Genomic DNA, 14,814 nt, shown 5'->3' with positions numbered 1-14,814 from the left:
AAGAAAGAACAGGCAAGCCAAAATTCACCCAATAACTCAGTGATGTTATATAGATATATACTTTATTCATTATCTCTGATAAAATAAAATTACAAAATAATTTCACCCTCAAACGCACCTCCCATGTCCATTATTTATTATTATTAAAGTTTATAATTAATACATTTAGCATAATTGTCAGGACGAATAAGAAGAATACTATAGTATAATAATAGTAGATATTAGCTATAACCGTTAAATTGTAATGGTAGAAAAGACTGAGCAATACAAAGCTATGTAGATTTCAGTAACAGTATACTGTACAGTACAATATTCCAAGCGGGTGTAACTCAGTATTCCGGCCACAGAATGTCACTATAAGACAGTTTTCAAAATGGTCTCCGTAGAAAGGGCTTACAGAAGAAAAATAGTATCTTATTCCATTACATCATAATAATTATTCTCTCAGATATATAGTCTCTCCCTCTATAGGGTTAAGTTTTGTAAGCAACCGTTTCTCTCTTGCCATGGCCTGTATCCTTTGTCTGGTTAATATTCCTTCATTTCCTGTCTATGGCAGTCCATCGAGCACAGTGAAAAGTGCAGTCCATAAAGCACTAGTACTAGTCCAAATCCAATGTTCCTTGAAAAACATTGTCAGGAAATCTGAAACTCCTCTTCCCATCTCCCCAGTGACATCCTCTTCTGCCTCTCTTTTGTAGTCCATTTGAGAGAGAGCACTTTGGTAGATTGTGTGTGTGTGTGTCCGCATGTGGGTGTGGTTCAGCGTGTATGTGTGTGGGTTTAGGCATATCTGTGCCCCTGTGCAAACTGTGTGCTTGTGGTTTGAAATGTACAGCATACATTCATTAAAACAGAGTTTTGTGAACGTGTGTGCATAAGGAAATATGGCAGTAGTGTTTCCTTGGACCGTGTCTATGCTCTCTGTGTCAAGTAATAAATGCCTGGCAGTATGTTCTTTTCAGTTGGACTTAGTGCATTGTCTGCTTGGCAGTATATAGGCTATAGTATAGGCTGTACTATAGTGTTTTATAGTCTACTATAGTATGCTGCGCAATATTGTGTGCTATTTTGTGTGTGTGTGTGTGTGTTTGCTGTGTATTTTGTTGTGGTGTGTTTATGTTGCCATGGTGTGTGTGTAGGTGTGTGTTAAAAGGTAGGCATACAAATGGAGAGTGTGTGTTGTGTGTGTTTGTGTGTGCGTGTGCGTGCGTGCGTGTGTGGTGTTTAGTATGTATTATGGTCGTTGATTAAATGGTTCGTTAAAGGGATGCTCGTTACCACACAAGTAGCAGTTAGATAGAAAATAGATCATAAGGACAAAAAGTCATAGTCGATCATTCCTGATGGAGGGAGGGGAGGGAGAGAAATGGAGGGAGAGAATGAGATGAAGAGAAAGAGGGATAGAGAGGGACGAATGGAAAAAGAGAGGGAGACGTTTTCCTGTCATTAGATTGGACTCCATTAAAGACCTCTGTAATTAGTCTTGGTTATCTGTTTCCCCCTTCATCCCCCTTTCCCCCCTCTCCGTTTTCATCCCCTTCTCTCTCTCCCAACCTCCCTCCACTTCCTTGCCTCTCCTATCCCTCACCTTCTCTACCTCCCATCCCACCCTCCCTCTCACAGCCTCTTATCTCTGATCCTTTCCCTCGCCCTCCCCCATTTCCCCCACTCCTCTATTTTCCTCCCCTATCCCACCCCTCCTCCCTACTCCTTTCCTTAGCAGCTGGATGAGCTAGTGCTGGGCTTCTGGCTGCCCTCCCTTACCCATCCCCCCTCCCTCCTCCTCTCTGCAGCATCTGAAGTTGCTAGTATTGGGGCTGACCTCCTCATCTCGTATTCCTACTAGTCCTCTATCTCCTCCTCTACCCTCACCTCTTCTTTCCCCTTCCCATCCTCCTCCTCTCTGCAGCATCTGAAGTTGCTAGTATTGGGGCTGACCTCCTCATCCCGTATTCCTACTAGTCCTCTATCTCCTCCTCTACCCTCACCTCTTCTTTCCCCTTCCCATCCTCCTCCTCTCTGCAGCATCTGAAGGTGCTAGTATTGGGGCTGACCTCCTCATCTCGTATTCCTACTGGTCCTCTATCTCCTCCTCTACCCTCACCTCTTCTTTCCCCTTCCCATCCTCCTCCTCTCTTCAACATCTGAAGTTGCTAGTATTGGGGCTGACCTCCTCATCCCGTATTCCTACTGGTCCTCTATCTCCTCCTCTACCCTCACCTCTTCTTTCCCCTTCCCATCCTCCTCCTCTCTGCAGCATCTGAAGTTGCTAGTATTGGGGCTGACCTCCTCATCCCGTATTCCTACTAGTCCTCTATCTCCTCCTCTACCCTCACCTCTTCTTTCCCCTTCCCATCCTCCTCCTCTCTTCAACAACTGGAGGTGCTAGTATTGGGGCTGACCTCCTCATCCCGTATTCCTACTGGTCCTCTATCTCCTCCTCTACCCTCACCTCTTCTTTCCCCTTCCCATCCTCCTCCTCTCTTCAACAACTGGAGGTGCTAGTATTGGGGCTGACCTCCTCATCCCGTATTCCTACTGGTCCTCTATCTCCTCCTCTACCCTCACCTCTTCTTTCCCCTTCCCATCCTCCTCCTCTCTTCAACAACTGGAGGTGCTAGTATTGGGGCTGACCTCCTCATCCCGTATTCCTACTGGTCCTCTACCCTCACCTCTTCTTTCCCCTTCCCATCCTCCTCCTCCTCTCTTCAACAACTGGAGGTGCTAGTATTGGGGCTGACCTCCTCATCCCGTATTCCTACTGGTCCTCTATCTCCTCCTCTACCCTCACCTCTTCTTTCCCCTTCCCATCCTCCTCCTCCTCTCTTCAACAACTGGAGGTGCTAGTATTGGGGCTGACCTCCTCATCCCGTATTCCTACTAGTCCTCTATCTCCTCCTCTACCCTCACCTCTTCTTTCCCCTTCCCATCCTCCTCCTCTCTTCAACAACTGGAGGTGCTAGTATTGGGACTAGTGCTGCCCTCTATGGTTCCTTCTGGGGCCTGCTGTGGCTCTGGGGCCAGGGTTGGGCTTGGGGTCAGGGCATGGGCAGGGGTCAGCTGAGCAACAGGGACCAGGGCTGTCCCTCCTCCACCTGCACCTCCCCCTCCCCATCCTCCTCCTCTGTAGTCCCTCTCTCGGAGCAGGTGGAGCAAGGTGGTGTGCTGGGCAGACAGCGTGGCAGACAGGTGGGCAGGCAGGGCACTGAAGCCGGCGGTCAGCTGTTCCACCCGCGTTTCCAGAGACAGCATCTGCCGCTCCAGGTCCTCACTGCGATCGTTCAGCTCCGACATCAGCTCGTACATCACACTTTGCATCTGTACACACACACACACACACACACACACACACACACACACACACACACACACACACACACACACACACACACACACACACACACACACACACACACACACACACACACACAGGAAGAGAGGGAGATCATTTAGCAATGACATCAGCAGGGTTGGGGTCAATTTGAATTAAAGTCACTCAATTCAGGAAGAATTTTTAAATTTCAGTTTACTTCCTGAATTGACTGACTTCAATTAGAATTAACCCAATCACTGGAGAGATATGGAGGATTGAGTAAGAGAATGAAAAAGGGAATGAGAAAGGAGAGAGAGAGAGTCAAGGCTGAATAAGAAAGGAGAGAGAGAGAGTCAAGGCTGAATAAGAAAGGAGAGAGAGAGAGTCAAGGCTGAATAAGAAAGGAGAGAGAGAGAGTCAAGGCTGAATAAGAAAGGAGAGAGAGAGAGTCAAGGCTGAATAAGAAAGGAGAGAGAGAGAGTCAAGGCTGAATAAGAAAGGAGAGAGAGAGAGTCAAGGCTGAATAAGAAAGGAGAGAGAGAGAGTCAAGGCTGAATAAGAAAGGAGAGAGAGAGAGTCAAGGCTGAATAAGAAAGGAGAGAGAGAGAGTCAAGGCTGAATAAGAAAGGAGAGAGAGAGAGTCAAGGCTGAATAAGAAAGGAGGAGAGAGAGAGTCAAGGCTGAATAAGAAAGGAGAGAGAGAGAGTCAAGGCTGAATAAGAAAGGAGAGAGAGAGAGAGTCAAGGCTGAATAAGAAAGGAGAGAGAGAGAGTCAAGGCTGAATAAGAAAGGAGAGAGAGAGTCAAGGCTGAATAAGAATGGAGAGAGAGTCAAGGCTGAATAAGAAAGGAGAGAGAGAGTTAAGGCTGAATAAGAAAGGAGAGAGCGAGTCAAGGCTGAATAAGAAAGGAGAGAGAGAGTCAAGGCTGAATAAGAAAGGAGAGAGAGAGTCAAGGCTGAATAAGAAAGGAGAGAGAGAGTCAAGGCTGAATAAGAAAGGAGAGAGAGAGTCAAGGCTGAATAAGAAAGGAGAGAGAGAGTCAAGGCTGAATAAGAAAGGAGAGAGAGAGAGTCAAGGCTGAATAAGAAAGGAGAGAGAGAGTCAAGGCTGAATAAGAAAGGAGAGAGAGAGTTAAGGCTGAATAAGAAAGGAGAGAGAGTCAAGGCTGAATAAGAAAGGAGAGAGAGAGTCAAGGCTGAATAAGAAAGGAGAGAGTCAAGACTGAATAAGGAAGGAGAGAGAGAGAGTCAATGGCTGAATAGGAAAGGAGAGAGAGTCAAGGCTGAATAAGAAAGGAGAGAGAGAGAGTCAAGGGCTGAATAGGAAAGGAGAGAGAAAGTCAAGGGCTGAATAGGAAAGGAGAGAGAGAGAGTTAAGGCTGAATAAGAAAGAAGAGAGAGAGAGAGTCAAGGGCTGAATAGGAAAGGAGAGAGAGAGTTAAGGCTGAATAAGAAAGGAGAGAGAGAGAGTCAAGGCTGAATAAGAAAGGAGAGAGAGAGTCAAGACTGAATAAGAAAGGAGAGAGAGAGAGTCAAGGGCTGAATAGGAAAGGAGAGAGAGTCAAGGCTGAATAAGAAAGGAGAGAGAGATTCAAGGGCTGAATAGGAAAGGAGAGAGAGAGAGTCAAGGCTGAATAGGAAAGGAGAGAGAGAGAGTCAAGGGCTGAATAGGAAAGGAGAGAGAGTCAAGACTGAATAAGAAAGGAGAGAGAGAGAGTCAAGGGCTGAATAGGAAAGGAGAGAGAGTCAAGGCTGAATAAGAAAGGAGAGAGAGATTCAAGGGCTGAATAGGAAAGGAGAGAGAGAGAGTCAAGGCTGAATAGGAAAGGAGAGAGAGAGAGTCAAGGGCTGAATAGGAAAGGAGAGAGAGTCAAGGCTGAATAAGAAAGGAGAGAGAGAGAGTCAAGGGCTGAATAGGCAAGGAGAGAGAGAGAGTCAAGGCTGAATAGGAAAGGAGAGAGAGAGAGTCAAGGGCTGAATAGGAAAGGAGAGAGAGAGAGTTAAGGCTGAATAAGAAAGGAGAGAGAGAGAGTCAAGGCTGAATAAGAAAGGAGAGAGAGTCAAGGCTGAATAAGAAAGGAGAGAGAGAGTTAAGGCTATATAAGAAAGGAGAGAGAGAGTCAAGGCTGAATAAGAAAGGAGAGAGAGAGTCAAGGCTGAATAAGAAATGAGAGAGAGAGTCAAGGCTGAATAAGAAAGGAGAGAGAGAGAGTCAAGGCTGAATAAGAAAGGAGAGAGAGAGAGTCAAGGCTGAATAAGAAAGGAGAGAGAGAGTTAAGGCTGAATAAGAAAGGAGAGAGAGTCAAGGCTGAATAAGAAAGGAGAGAGAGAGAGTCAAGGCTGAATAAGAAAGGAGAGAGAGAGTTAAGGCTGAATAAGAAAGGAGAGAGAGTCAAGGCTGAATAAGAAAGGAGAGAGAGAGTCAATGGCTGAATAGGAAAGGAGAGAGAGTCAAGGCTGAATAAGAAAGGAGAGAGAGAGAGTCAAGGGCTGAATAGGAAAGGAGAGAGAAAGTCAAGGGCTGAATAGGAAAGGAGAGAGAGAGAGTTAAGTCTGAATAAGAAAGGAGAGAGAGAGAGAGAGTCAAGGGCTGAATAGGAAAGGAGAGAGAGAGTTAAGGCTGAATAAGAAAGGAGAGAGAGAGAGTCAAGGCTGAATAAGAAAGGAGAGAGAGAGAGAGTCAAGACTGAATAAGAAAGGAGAGAGAGAGTCAAGACTGAATAAGAAAGGAGAGAGAGAGAGTCAAGGGCTGAATAGGAAAGGAGAGAGAGTCAAGGCTGAATAAGAAAGGAGAGAGAGAGAGTCAAGGGCTGAATAGGAAAGGAGAGAGAGAGAGTCAAGGCTGAATAGGAAAGGAGAGAGAGAGAGTCAAGGGCTGAATAGGAAAGGAGAGAGAGTCAAGGCTGAATAAGAAAGGAGAGAGAGAGAGTCAAGGGCTGAATAGGCAAGGAGAGAGAGAGAGTCAAGGCTGAATAGGAAAGGAGAGAGAGAGAGTCAAGGGCTGAATAGGAAAGGAGAGAGATAGAGTTAAGGCTGAATAAGAAAGGAGAGAGAGAGAGTCAAGGCTGAATAAGAACGGAGAGAGAGTCAAGGCTGAATAAGAAAGGAGAGAGAGAGTTAAGGCTGAATAAGAAAGGAGAGAGAGAGTCAAGGCTGAATAAGAAAGGAGAGAGAGAGTCAAGGCTGAATAAGAAAGGAGAGAGAGAGTCAAGGCTGAATAAGAAAGGAGAGAGAGAGTCAAGGCTGAATAAGAAAGGAGAGAGAGAGAGTCAAGGCTGAATAAGAAAGGAGAGAGAGAGAGTCAAGGCTGAATAAGAAAGGAGAGAGAGTCAAGGCTGAATAAGAAAGGAGAGAGAGAGTCAAGGCTGAATAAGAAAGGAGAGAATCAAGACTGAATAAGGAAGGAGAGAGAGAGAGTCAATGGCTGAATAGGAAAGGAGAGAGAGTCAAGGCTGAATAAGAAAGGAGAGAGAGAGAGTCAAGGGCTGAATAGGAAAGGAGAGAGAAAGTCAAGGGCTGAATAGGAAAGGAGAGAGAGAGAGTTACGGCTGAATAAGAAAGGAGAGAGAGAGAGAGTCAAGGGCTGAATAGGAAAGGAGAGAGAGAGTTAAGGCTGAATAAGAAAGGAGAGAGAGTCAAGGCTGAATAAGAAAGGAGAGAGAGAGTCAAGGCTGAATAAGAAAGGAGAGAGAGAGTCAAGGCTGAATAAGAAAGGAGAGAGAGAGAGTCAAGGCTGAATAAGAAAGGAGAGAGAGAGAGTCAAGGCTGAATAAGAAAGGAGAGAGAGAGAGTCAAGGCTGAATAAGAAAGGAGAGAGAGTCAAGGCTGAATAAGAAAGGAGAGAGAGAGTCAAGGCTGAATAAGAAAGGAGAGAATCAAGACTGAATAAGGAAGGAGAGAGAGAGAGTCAATGGCTGAATAGGAAAGGAGAGAGAGTCAATGATGAATAAGAAAGGAGAGAGAGAGAGTCAAGGGCTGAATAGGAAAGGAGAGAGAAAGTCAAGGGCTGAATAGGAAAGGAGAGAGAGAGAGTTACGGCTGAATAAGAAAGGAGAGAGAGAGAGAGTCAAGGGCTGAATAGGAAAGGAGAGAGAGAGTTAAGGCTGAATAAGAAAGGAGAGAGAGAGAGTCAAGGCTGAATAAGAAAGGAGAGAGAGAGAGAGTCAAGACTGAATAAGAAAGGAGAGAGAGAGTCAAGACTGAATAAGAAAGGAGAGAGAGAGAGTCAAGGGCTGAATAGGAAAGGAGAGAGAGTCAAGGCTGAATAAGAAAGGAGAGAGAGAGAGTCAAGGGCTGAATAGGAAAGGAGAGAGAGAGAGTCAAGGGCTGAATAGGAAAGGAGAGAGAGAGAGTCAAGGGCTGAATAGGAAAGGAGAGAGAGAGAGTCAAGGGCTGAATAGGAAAGAAGAGAGAGTCAAGGCTGAATAAGAAAGGAGAGAGAGAGTCAAGGGCTGAATAGGCAAGGAGAGAGAGAGAGTCAAGGCTGAATAGGAAAGGAGAGAGAGAGAGTCAATGGCTGAATAGGAAAGGAGAGAGAGAGAGTTAAGGCTGAATAAGAAAGGAGAGAGAGAGAGTCAAGGCTGAATAAGAATGGAGAGAGAGTCAAGGCTGAATAAGAAAGGAGAGAGAGAGTCAAGGCTGAATAAGAAAGGAGAGAGAGAGTCAAGGCTGAATAAGAAAGGAGAGAGAGAGTCAAGGCTGAATAAGAAAGGAGAGAGAGAGTCAAGGCTGAATAAGAAAGGAGAGAGAGAGAGTCAAGGCTGAATAAGAAAGGAGAGAGAGAGAGTCAAGGCTGAATAAGAAAGGAGAGAGAGAGAGTCAAGGCTGAATAAGAAAGGAGAGAGAGAGTTAAGGCTGAATAAGAAAGGAGAGAGAGTCAAGGCTGAATAAGAAAGGAGAGAGAGAGTCAAGGCTGAATAAGAAAGGAGAGAGTCAAGACTGAATAAGGAAGGAGAGAGAGAGAGTCAATGGCTGAATAGGAAAGGAGAGAGAGAGAGTCAAGGCTGAATAAGAAAGGAGAGAGAGAGAGAGTCAAGGCTGAATAAGAAAGGAGAGAGAGAGAGTCAAGGCTGAATAAGAAAGGAGAGAGAGAGAGTCAAGGGCTGAATAGGAAAGGAGAGAGAAAGTCAAGGGCTGAATAGGAAAGGAGAGAGAGAGAGTTAAGGCTGAATAAGAAAGGAGAGAGAGAGAGAGTCAAGGGCTGAATAGGAAAGGAGAGAGAGAGTTAAGGCTGAATAAGAAAGGAGAGAGAGAGAGTCAAGGCTGAATAAGAAAGGAGAGAGAGAGAGAGTCAAGACTGAATAAGAAAGGAGAGAGAGAGTCAAGACTGAATAAGAAAGGAGAGAGAGAGAGTCAAGGGCTGAATAGGAAAGGAGAGAGAGTCAAGGCTGAATAAGAAAGGAGAGAGAGAGAGTCAAGGGCTGAATAGGAAAGGAGAGAGAGAGAGTCAAGGCTGAATAGAAAAGGAGAGAGAGAGAGTCAAGGGCTGAATAGGAAAGAAGAGAGAGTCAAGGCTGAATAAGAAAGGAGAGAGAGAGAGTCAAGGGCTGAATAGGCAAGGAGAGAGAGAGAGTCAAGGCTGAATAGGAAAGGAGAGAGAGAGAGTCAAGGGCTGAATAGGAAAGGAGAGAGAGAGAGTTAAGGCTGAATAAGAAAGGAGAGAGAGAGAGTCAAGGCTGAATAAGAAAGGAGAGAGAGTCAAGGCTGAATAAGAAAGGTGAGAGAGAGAGTCAAGGCTGAATAAGAAAGGAGAGAGAGAGAGTCAAGGCTGAATAAGAAAGGAGAGAGAGTTAAGGCTGAATAAGAAAGGAGAGAGAGTTAAGGCTGAATAAGAAAGGAGAGAGAGTCAAGGCTGAATAAGAAAGGAGAGAGAGAGTCAAGGCTGAATAAGAAAGGAGAGAGAGAGTTAAGGCTGAATTAGAAAGGAGAGAGAGAGTCAAGGCTGAATAAGAAAGGAGAGAGAGAGAGTTAAGGCTGAATAAGAAAAAAGAGAGAGAGAAACAAGGCTGAATAAGAAAGGAGAGAGAGAGAGTCAAGGCTGAATAAGAAAGGAGAGAGAGAGAGTCAAGGCTGAATAAGAAAGGAGAGAGAGAGTTAAGGCTGAATAAGAAAGGAGAGAGAGAGTCAAGGCTGAATAAGAAAGGAGAGAGAGAGAGTTAAGGCTGAATAAGAAAGGAGAGAGAGAGAGTCAAGGCTGAATAAGAAAGGAGAGAGAGAGAGTCAAGACTGAATAAGAAAGGAGAGGGAGAGAGTCAAGGGCTGAATAGGAAAGGAGAGAGTCAAGGCTGAATAAGAAAGGAGAGAGAGAGAGTCAAGGGCTGAATAGGATAGGAAAGGAGAGAGAGAGAGTCAAGGCTGAATAGGAAAGGAGAGAGAGAGAGTCAAGGGCTGAATAGGAAAGGAGAGAGAGAGAGTTAAGGCTGAATAAGAAAGGAGAGAGAGTTAAGGCTGAATAAGAAAGGAGAGAGAGTTAAGGCTGAATAAGAAAGGAGAGAGAGTCAAGGCTGAATAAGAAGTCGCTCTGGATAAGAGCGTCTGCTAAATGACTTAAATGTAAATGTAAATAAGAAAGGAGAGAGAGAGTTAAGGCTGAATAAGAAAGGAGAGAGAGAGTTAAGGCTGAATAAGAAAGGAGAGAGAGAGAGTCAAGGCTGAATAAGAAAGGAGAGAGAGAGAGTTAAGGCTGAATAAGAAAGGAGAGAGAGAGAGTTAAGGCTGAATAGGAAAGGAGAGAGAGAGAGTCAAGGGCTGAATAGGAAAGGAGAGAGAGAGAGTTAAGGCTGAATAAGAAAGGAGAGAGAGAGTCAAGGCTGAATAAGAAAGGAGAGAGAGAGTCAAGGCTGAATAAGAAAGGAGAGAGAGAGAGTCAAGGCTGAATAAGAAAGGAGAGAGAGAGAGTCAAGGCTGAATAAGAAAGGAGAGAGAGAGAGCCAAGGCTGAATAAGAAAGGAGAGAGAGAGAGTCAAGGGCTGAATAGGAAAGGAGAGAGAGAGAGTTAAGGCTGAATAAGAAAGGAGAGAGAGAGAGTCAAGGCTGAATAAGAACGGAGAGAGAGTCAAGGCTGAATAAGAAAGTAGAGAGAGAGTTAAGGCTGAATAGGCAAGGAGAGAGAGAGAGTCAAGGCTGAATAGGAAAGGAGAGAGAGAGAGTCAATGGCTGAATAGGAAAGGAGAGAGAGAGAGTTAAGGCTGAATAAGAAAGGAGAGAGAGAGAGTCAAGGCTGAATAAGAATGGAGAGAGAGTCAAGGCTGAATAAGAAAGGAGAGAGAGAGTTAAGGCTGAATAAGAAAGGAGAGAGAGAGTCAAGGCTGAATAAGAAAGGAGAGAGAGAGTCAAGGCTGAATAAGAAAGGAGAGAGAGAGTCAAGGCTGAATAAGAAAGGAGAGAGAGAGTCAAGGCTGAATAAGAAAGGAGAGAGAGAGAGTCAAGGCTGAATAAGAAAGGAGAGAGAGAGAGTCAAGGCTGAATAAGAAAGGAGAGAGAGAGTTAAGGCTGAATAAGAAAGGAGAGAGAGTCAAGGCTGAATAAGAAAGGAGAGAGAGAGTCAAGGCTGAATAAGAAAGGAGAGAGAGAGTCAAGGCTGAATAAGAAAGGAGAGAGTCAAGACTGAATAAGGAAGGAGAGAGAGAGAGTCAATGGCTGAATAGGAAAGGAGAGAGAGTCAAGGCTGAATAAGAAAGGAGAGAGAGAGAGTCAAGGGCTGAATAGGAAAGGAGAGAGAAAGTCAAGGGCTGAATAGGAAAGGAGAGAGAGAGAGTTACGGCTGAATAAGAAAGGAGAGAGAGAGAGAGTCAAGGGCTGAATAGGAAAGGAGAGAGAGAGTTAAGGCTGAATAAGAAAGGAGAGAGAGAGAGTCAAGGCTGAATAAGAAAGGAGAGAGAGAGAGAGTCAAGACTGAATAAGAAAGGAGAGAGAGAGTCAAGACTGAATAAGAAAGGAGAGAGAGAGAGTCAAGGGCTGAATAGGATAGGAAAGGAGAGAGAGAGAGTCAAGGCTGAATAGGAAAGGAGAGAGAGAGAGTCAAGGGCTGAATAGGAAAGGAGAGAGAGAGAGTTAAGGCTGAATAAGAAAGGAGAGAGAGTTAAGGCTGAATAAGAAAGGAGAGAGAGTCAAGGCTGAATAAGAAAGGAGAGAGAGTTAAGGCTGAATAAGAAAGGAGAGAGAGAGTTAAGGCTGAATAAGAAAGGAGAGAGAGAGTTAAGGCTGAATAAGAAAGGAGAGAGAGAGAGTCAATGCTGAATAAGAAAGGAGAGAGAGAGAGTTAAGGCTGAATAAGAAAGGAGAGAGAGAGAGTTAAGGCTGAATAGGAAAGGAGAGAGAGAGAGTCAAGGGCTGAATAGGAAAGGAGAGAGAGAGAGTTAAGGCTGAATAAGAAAGGAGAGAGAGAGTCAAGGCTGAATAAGAAAGGAGAGAGAGAGTCAAGGCTGAATAAGAAAGGAGAGAGAGTTAAGGCTGAATAAGAAAGGAGAGAGAGAGAGTCAAGGCTGAATAAGAAAGGAGAGAGAGAGTCAAGGCTGAATAAGAAAGGAGAGAGAGAGTCAAGGCTGAATAAGAAAGGAGAGAGAGAGAGTCAAGGCTGAATAAGAAAGGAGAGAGAGAGTCAAGGCTGAATAAGAAAGGAGAGAGAGAGAGCCAAGGCTGAATAAGAAAGGAGAGAGAGAGAGTCAAGGGCTGAATAGGAAAGGAGAGAGAGAGAGTTAAGGCTGAATAAGAAAGGAGAGAGAGAGAGTCAAGGCTGAATAAGAACGGAGAGAGAGTCAAGGCTGAATAAGAAAGTAGAGAGAGAGTTAAGGCTGAATAGGCAAGGAGAGAGAGACAGTCAAGGCTGAGTAGGAAAGGAGAGAGAGAGAGTCAATGGCTGAATAGGAAAGGAGAGAGAGAGAGTTAAGGCTGAATAAGAAAGGAGAGAGAGAGAGTCAAGGCTGAATAAGAATGGAGAGAGAGTCAAGGCTGAATAAGAAAGGAGAGAGAGAGTTAAGGCTGAATAAGAAAGGAGAGAGAGAGTCAAGGCTGAATAAGAAAGGAGAGAGAGAGTCAAGGCTGAATAAGAAAGGAGAGAGAGAGTCAAGGCTGAATAAGAAAGGAGAGAGAGAGTCAAGGCTGAATAAGAAAGGAGAGAGAGAGAGTCAAGGCTGAATAAGAAAGGAGAGAGAGAGAGTCAAGGCTGAATAAGAAAGGAGAGAGAGAGTTAAGGCTGAATAAGAAAGGAGAGAGAGTCAAGGCTGAATAAGAAAGGAGAGAGAGAGTCAAGGCTGAATAAGAAAGGAGAGAGTCAAGACTGAATAAGGAAGGAGAGAGAGAGAGTCAATGGCTGAACAGGAAAGGAGAGAGAGTCAAGGCTGAATAAGAAAGGAGAGAGAGAGAGTCAAGGGCTGAATAGGAAAGGAGAGAGAAAGTCAAGGGCTGAATAGGAAAGGAGAGAGAGAGAGTTACGGCTGAATAAGAAAGGAGAGAGAGAGAGAGTCAAGGGCTGAAGAGGAAAGGAGAGAGAGAGTTAAGGCTGAATAAGAAAGGAGAGAGAGAGAGTCAAGGGCTGAATAGGATAGGAAAGGAGAGAGAGAGAGTCAAGGCTGAATAGGAAAGGAGAGAGAGAGAGTCAAGGGCTGAATAGGAAAGGAGAGAGAGAGAGTTAAGGCTGAATAAGAAAGGAGAGAGAGTTAAGGCTGAATAAGAAAGGAGAGAGAGTCAAGGCTTAATAAGAAAGGAGAGAGAGTTAAGGCTGAATAAGAAAGGAGAGAGAGTCAAGGCTGAATAAGAAAGGAGAGAGAGAGTTAAGGCTGAATAAGAAAGGAGAGAGAGAGTTAAGGCTGAATAAGAAAGGAGAGAGAGAGAGTCAAGGCTGAATAAGAAAGGAGAGAGAGAGAGTTAAGGCTGAATAAGAAAGGAGAGAGAGAGAGTTAAGGCTGAATAGGAAAGGAGAGAGAGAGAGTCAAGGGCTGAATAGGAAAGGAGAGAGAGAGAGTTAAGGCTGAATAAGAAAGGAGAGAGAGAGAGTCAAGGCTGAATAAGAACGGAGAGAGAGTCAAGGCTGAATAAGAAAGTAGAGAGAGAGTTAAGGCTGAATAGGCAAGGAGAGAGAGACAGTCAAGGCTGAGTAGGAAAGGAGAGAGAGAGAGTCAATGGCTGAATAGGAAAGGAGAGAGAGAGAGTTAAGGCTGAATAAGAAAGGAGAGAGAGAGAGTCAAGGCTGAATAAGAATGGAGAGAGAGTCAAGGCTGAATAAGAAAGGAGAGAGAGAGTTAAGGCTGAATAAGAAAGGAGAGAGAGAGTCAAGGCTGAATAAGAAAGGAGAGAGAGAGTCAAGGCTGAATAAGAAAGGAGAGAGAGAGTCAAGGCTGAATAAGAAAGGAGAGAGAGAGTCAAGGCTGAATAAGAAAGGAGAGAGAGAGAGTCAAGGCTGAATAAGAAAGGAGAGAGAGAGAGTCAAGGCTGAATAAGAAAGGAGAGAGAGAGTTAAGGCTGAATAAGAAAGGAGAGAGAGTCAAGGCTGAATAAGAAAGGAGAGAGAGAGTCAAGGCTGAATAAGAAAGGAGAGAGTCAAGACTGAATAAGGAAGGAGAGAGAGAGAGTCAATGGCTGAATAGGAAAGGAGAGAGAGTCAAGGCTGAATAAGAAAGGAGAGAGAGAGAGTCAAGGGCTGAATAGGAAAGGAGAGAGAAAGTCAAGGGCTGAATAGGAAAGGAGAGAGAGAGAGTTACGGCTGAATAAGAAAGGAGAGAGAGAGAGAGTCAAGGGCTGAATAGGAAAGGAGAGAGAGAGTTAAGGCTGAATAAGAAAGGAGAGAGAGAGAGTCAAGGGCTGAATAGGATAGGAAAGGAGAGAGAGAGAGTCAAGGCTGAGTAGGAAAGGAGAGAGAGAGAGTCAATGGCTGAATAGGAAAGGAGAGAGAGAGAGTTAAGGCTGAATAAGAAAGGAGAGAGAGTCAAGGCTGAATAAGAATGGAGAGAGAGTCAAGGCTGAATAAGAAAGGAGAGAGAGTCAAGGCTGAATAAGAAAGTAGAGAGAGAGTTAAGGCTGAATAGGCAAGGAGAGAGAGACAGTCAAGGCTGAGTAGGAAAGGAGAGAGAGAGAGTCAATGGCTGAATAGGAAAGGAGAGAGAGAGAGTTAAGGCTGAATAAGAAAGGAGAGAGAGAGAGTCAAGGCTGAATAAGAATGGAGAGAGAGTCAAGGCTGAATAAGAAAGGAGAGAGAGAGTTAAGGCTGAATAAGAAAGGAGAGAGAGAGTCAAGGCTGAATAAGAAAGGAGAGAGAGAGTCAAGGCTGAATAAGAAAGGAGAGAGAGAGTCAAGGCTGAATAAGAAAGGAGAGAGAGAGTCAAGGCTGAATAAGAAAGGAGAGAGAGAGAGTCAAGGCTGAATAAGAAAGGAGAGAGAGAGAGTCAAGGCTGAATAAGAAAGGAGAGAGAGAGTTAAGGCTGAATAAGAAAGGAGAGAGAGTCAAGGCTGAATAAGAAAGGAGAGAGAGAGTCAAGGCTGAATAAGAAAGGAGAGAGTCAAGA

At 44.7% G+C, this 14,814-nt stretch overlaps 1 protein-coding gene across 1 annotated transcript in view; it reads right to left on the bottom strand.

Moving 5' to 3' along the window:
- Window positions 1–2,658: 2,658 nt before the first annotated feature.
- Window positions 2,659–14,814, bottom strand: part of kcnn3 (potassium intermediate/small conductance calcium-activated channel, subfamily N, member 3) — a 129,024-nt gene continuing 116,868 nt past the window's right edge. The window contains exon 10 of the mRNA XM_071396533.1: window positions 2,659–3,321. Coding sequence (XP_071252634.1) covers window positions 2,947–3,321 — 375 coding nt within the window. The 3' untranslated portion in view covers window positions 2,659–2,946. The remainder of the gene's footprint in view (window positions 3,322–14,814) is intronic.

Source organism: Salvelinus alpinus, chromosome 4 (genome assembly GCF_045679555.1).
Source record: "Salvelinus alpinus chromosome 4, SLU_Salpinus.1, whole genome shotgun sequence".
Taxonomy (NCBI): domain Eukaryota; kingdom Metazoa; phylum Chordata; class Actinopteri; order Salmoniformes; family Salmonidae; genus Salvelinus; species Salvelinus alpinus.
The sequence above is the reverse complement of the archived record's forward strand: the minus strand, read 5'-3'. Positions and strand labels throughout refer to the sequence as shown.